The following is a 3,883-nucleotide window of genomic DNA, read 5'->3' as shown; positions in this document are numbered from 1 at the left end:
GTGAAGGCATATTCCCTATCCACGCGTTCTCCATGAACAATATGGACTCAGTGGATAAGGGTTCCATCCCCCCCGTCTAAATTAATTTCCATGGTTACCTATACCATCCTTCAGCGCAACTTGAATGCCCAGGTCAAGCTACTCATTGGACTTTCCGCTCCCCAGTCCAAACTCTTTGTTCCCTCTTTTCTTCGGCAGGAAGTCTTACAATAGGGACATGAATCCAAGGTTGTTGGTCATTGAGGGTCTGCAAAACGCTGGAGTTCCTTGAAATAACTTTTTGGTGTCCAGAGTTGAAAACTGAAATCTGGGCCCTGAAAAAGGTCCTCGCGGCACGATGACCATCCTTATCGTTGTGGACCGTTTCTCAAACAAGTGCACTTTGCGCAATTAAAGAAGCTTCCCTCCTCATCAGAGCTGGCAGACATCTGCAACAAAGAGGCTCACAATTTATATGCAGGTTTTGAAAGACGTTCTGCAGGCGTTTGGGGATCGATCTCCATTTCTCCTCGGCATACCATCCTGTCAAACTGAGCGTACCAATCAATCCCTGGAACAATATCTGAGATGCTATATTAATGAGCAGCAGAACAATTGGGCTGATCTTCTACCATTGGCAGAGTTTGCCCATAATTCTGTGTCCCACGATTTCTTGGGCTCTCCTCCCTTTCCTGGTGCATTGGGTTACCATCCCCATATAAGCGTCTGACTCCAGGGCAGAGAATCTGCATGATTTTTGCAAGGGGATCTAGGTTAGTCGTCACTCGACTATGGAGAGACAGAATTGATCCGCTGACAAACAAAGGAGGGCATCACAGCCTTATATTGTCTGGGACAAAGTATGGCTGTCTACACGGAACATTCGGCTACTCCAACCTTCGACCAAATTTGGACCATACTTTATTGCTCCTTACAGGATCAACCGAAGAGTAAATTAAGTTGCATGTCAAGGGTTGATCTTCGGCAGGAGTGGATCCCAGTGGCAGGAACAGCAGGGAGCGTGGTTGGGGTCACAAGCCGAGGTCGGAGGCAGGCGGCAGTCAGCTTGGTCAGGGTCACAAGTGGAGGTTGGAGGCAGGCGCCAAATAGCGTGGCCAGGGTCACAAGCAGAAGTCGGAACAGGATAATAGCAACAGCAGTAAACACAAGAATGAAGGAGTTAACTCCTCCCGCAACCCTCCCGGTAGCCATAAACCCCCACCACAGGCCAAATACCACCATCACCCAACCCCTCTACCCCCAATAAACTGGGCACTGGAATTGAACCCCTTCATTACCATACCGGACTTGATAGCTGCAGGGAAGTTACCACTATTTCCAATGTATCTCAGGAAGCAGGGGTCCCGGAGCTGAAATCAACGCAGTTCAGCTCCAGAGACTCCCAGCTTCCCACCTTGTAAAAATAAAATAATAAACAGCATGAAAGTGTAATGTTTCTGCTGCAGAAGTATGGCTTGGCGTGTAAAATATGCACATATAACTCCTCTAAGGTGACTAAACAATGATATTTGGTGGTCGCACCTTGCGGACATGCCAACTGATTTCCTGTGGACTTGCTTTTGCTCAGCTACAGAAACATCACTGGTTCCCTCTGTTCTGTGTAGCATTATTCTCATACTTTCATTTTATTTTGCAATTTTTTTCGGCCGGGGGGGGGGGGGGGGCGGTTCGGTGACATCTACCGCACTTGCCGCAGACATAGGGGCTGGTGATGTATCAAAAACTGCACCATGTAACAAAAAAAATGGCATTGGAAACAATGGGATTTTTGCTTTGTTACATGGTGTGGGGTTGCCCCCGTTTTGCTCCACTTTTGCAGCCGGGAGATTTTAATACATCTGCCCCATGCTTTGGTAAATCGTATCCTTGTCGTCTTCCCTCCAGCAGCGAGCGCTCTCACTGAATGTGTCTTCGACTGGTTTGTTAGTAAAGATTGTTGGGAAAAAAAAAAAGAACCCTTCAAACGCCTCTGCATTGTTCTCCAATGCGCACGCGCTCGGTTTGACCGTTCTCCTTCTACGCGCCGGGTGAATAGTGGTGACGAGCGTTGTGACGTCACATTCATGGCGTCCGCAAAGCAACGGCGGTGGCAGTGAAGCCCGAGGCCCGCGAGCGGTCTGCGGCCGAGAAGGAAAGTGAAGCGCGGGGAGAAGACGTCACCATAGCAACCGCGAGATATGGCCCGGCACCGGAACGTGAGGGGTTACAACTATGACGAAGGTGAAGAGGAAGATACAGGAGAGATATATTGATATCAATAGTGTGTATATGTATGCAGAGAATGGCACTATATGTATACTTGCACAGACATATACATATATACACACTCATACATATGCACACACACACACACACACACACACACACACATATATACACATACACACACCTACATTTCTGTCACTGTTGGGGTCTGTATCTAGATAAAGGTCGCAACGGGGACCGAAAGGCCGATCACTAATTAAATCACTTTTGAGCAAATCTCTAGGTGTGCTGGACTTCTATCCGAATTTTTTTTTTTTATATATCTACCGGTATATCTATCTCTCACAGAGCAGCTAGGGGAAAAGAGGGAGGTGCTCATCGCCCCTCCCTAACAATACACTGACACCTAACATTTCCTGCGAACTCCTAAGTATTTTATGTTTTCGCCCAATCTTTATATGCACAAAGCAATACCACTTGGAAAATAAAGTAGCATGCCTAATCGATAAACAAGTATACAAAATAAATACCACCTGTTAAAATCCACAGTGCAATGCACTGTACATAATAAAAACTTTCTGATCTAAAGTAACATTGGTGCTCACTAGAAGAAACTAACATAAGTTAAAAAGAAAAACTTCCCTGAGTTGGGAGAAGGAAAATCTTCAAAGAGGTACAAAAACATCAAATGTACTCGTACAAAAAAAGATCTAAAAAAACATTAGTGTGTGGAAAACCTTACTGCGTCCCTGCTAGCACTGAGCGGGCGGCGCTTGCGGCGGTTACTTTTATTTATTTATATATATATATATATATATATATACAGTGTTCGACAAACCTATACATTTGCACGCCCCGGGCGAGTGGATTTAACATCGTGGCGAGCTCCTATTGGCCCAAGCAGCGCACGTGTGGTACTAGGTGGCGAGTAGATTTTTTGGTGGTTTGTCGACCACTGTATATGTATAAGTATATGTGTGTATATATGTATATATATATATATATATATATATATATATATATGTCCCCGCTCAGCGCTTAGATAAACAAAAAAAATTAAACTTTCCCGCGAGCTCAACTACCCGAAATGCCCCTCCCCGTGCTGCGCATGTAAATGCAGGACACCCGGCACTCATGCTTATAGCGCTCTCCAAGCATGAGTGCGCTCAGCGCCAGCGGGGACTCGGCCTCAGAAGACCAACATACAGAATACACCAATAAATATGTAGGAAGTTTTGTGTGTGTGTGTATGTGCATGCATGCGTGATATATATATTTATATATATATATATATATATATATATATAAAAAATATATATATATCATGCATGCATGCACCAGAGTTGTGTATGAGGAGTCCTGAAAACCATAGGACAAGTTGACACAAAAATATAGAAAAAGTGGAGTCCTGATATAGCCAGGAGAATGGGAGATGCAATTTGAAATACATCATCTTGGCTAAAAAGCAAAAAAGATATCTAAATAAATTATATCGTTTGTCATGCATTTGAGGTTTCTTTGTTTGTTTTTAGAGAGGGAGAGAAAGGAGCAGCATATGCAGAGAGCAGTGCAACCACAGAAAGGCTGGTAATTACATATACAGAGAGTAGAGGAAGATACACTGTCAATGAGCCACCTTTGCTGAAGCAGGGATACCCTTTAAAGGCTGTCCTGTGGT

The 3,883-nt window shown here is 44.6% G+C and overlaps 1 protein-coding gene across 4 annotated transcripts in view; it reads left to right on the top strand.

The window, feature by feature from the left end:
- The first annotated feature begins 2,006 nt into the window (after nucleotides 1-2,006).
- HBS1L (HBS1 like translational GTPase) overlaps nucleotides 2,007-3,883 on the top strand; it is a 123,474-nt gene continuing 121,597 nt past the window's right edge. The window contains exons 1-2 of one of the 4 annotated variants that reach the window (XM_075597381.1): nucleotides 2,007-2,220; nucleotides 3,738-3,792. In XM_075597381.1, the coding sequence (XP_075453496.1) occupies nucleotides 2,212-2,220; nucleotides 3,738-3,792 (64 nt within the window). In that variant the 5' untranslated portion in view covers nucleotides 2,007-2,211. The remainder of the gene's footprint in view (nucleotides 2,221-3,737; nucleotides 3,793-3,883) is intronic. The other 3 variants (XM_075597379.1, XM_075597382.1, XM_075597380.1) reach the window with 3 other exon arrangements.

This window comes from Ascaphus truei, chromosome 4, assembly GCF_040206685.1.
Source record: "Ascaphus truei isolate aAscTru1 chromosome 4, aAscTru1.hap1, whole genome shotgun sequence".
Taxonomy (NCBI): Eukaryota; Metazoa; Chordata; class Amphibia; order Anura; family Ascaphidae; genus Ascaphus; species Ascaphus truei.
The sequence above is the reverse complement of the archived record's forward strand: the minus strand, read 5'-3'. Positions and strand labels throughout refer to the sequence as shown.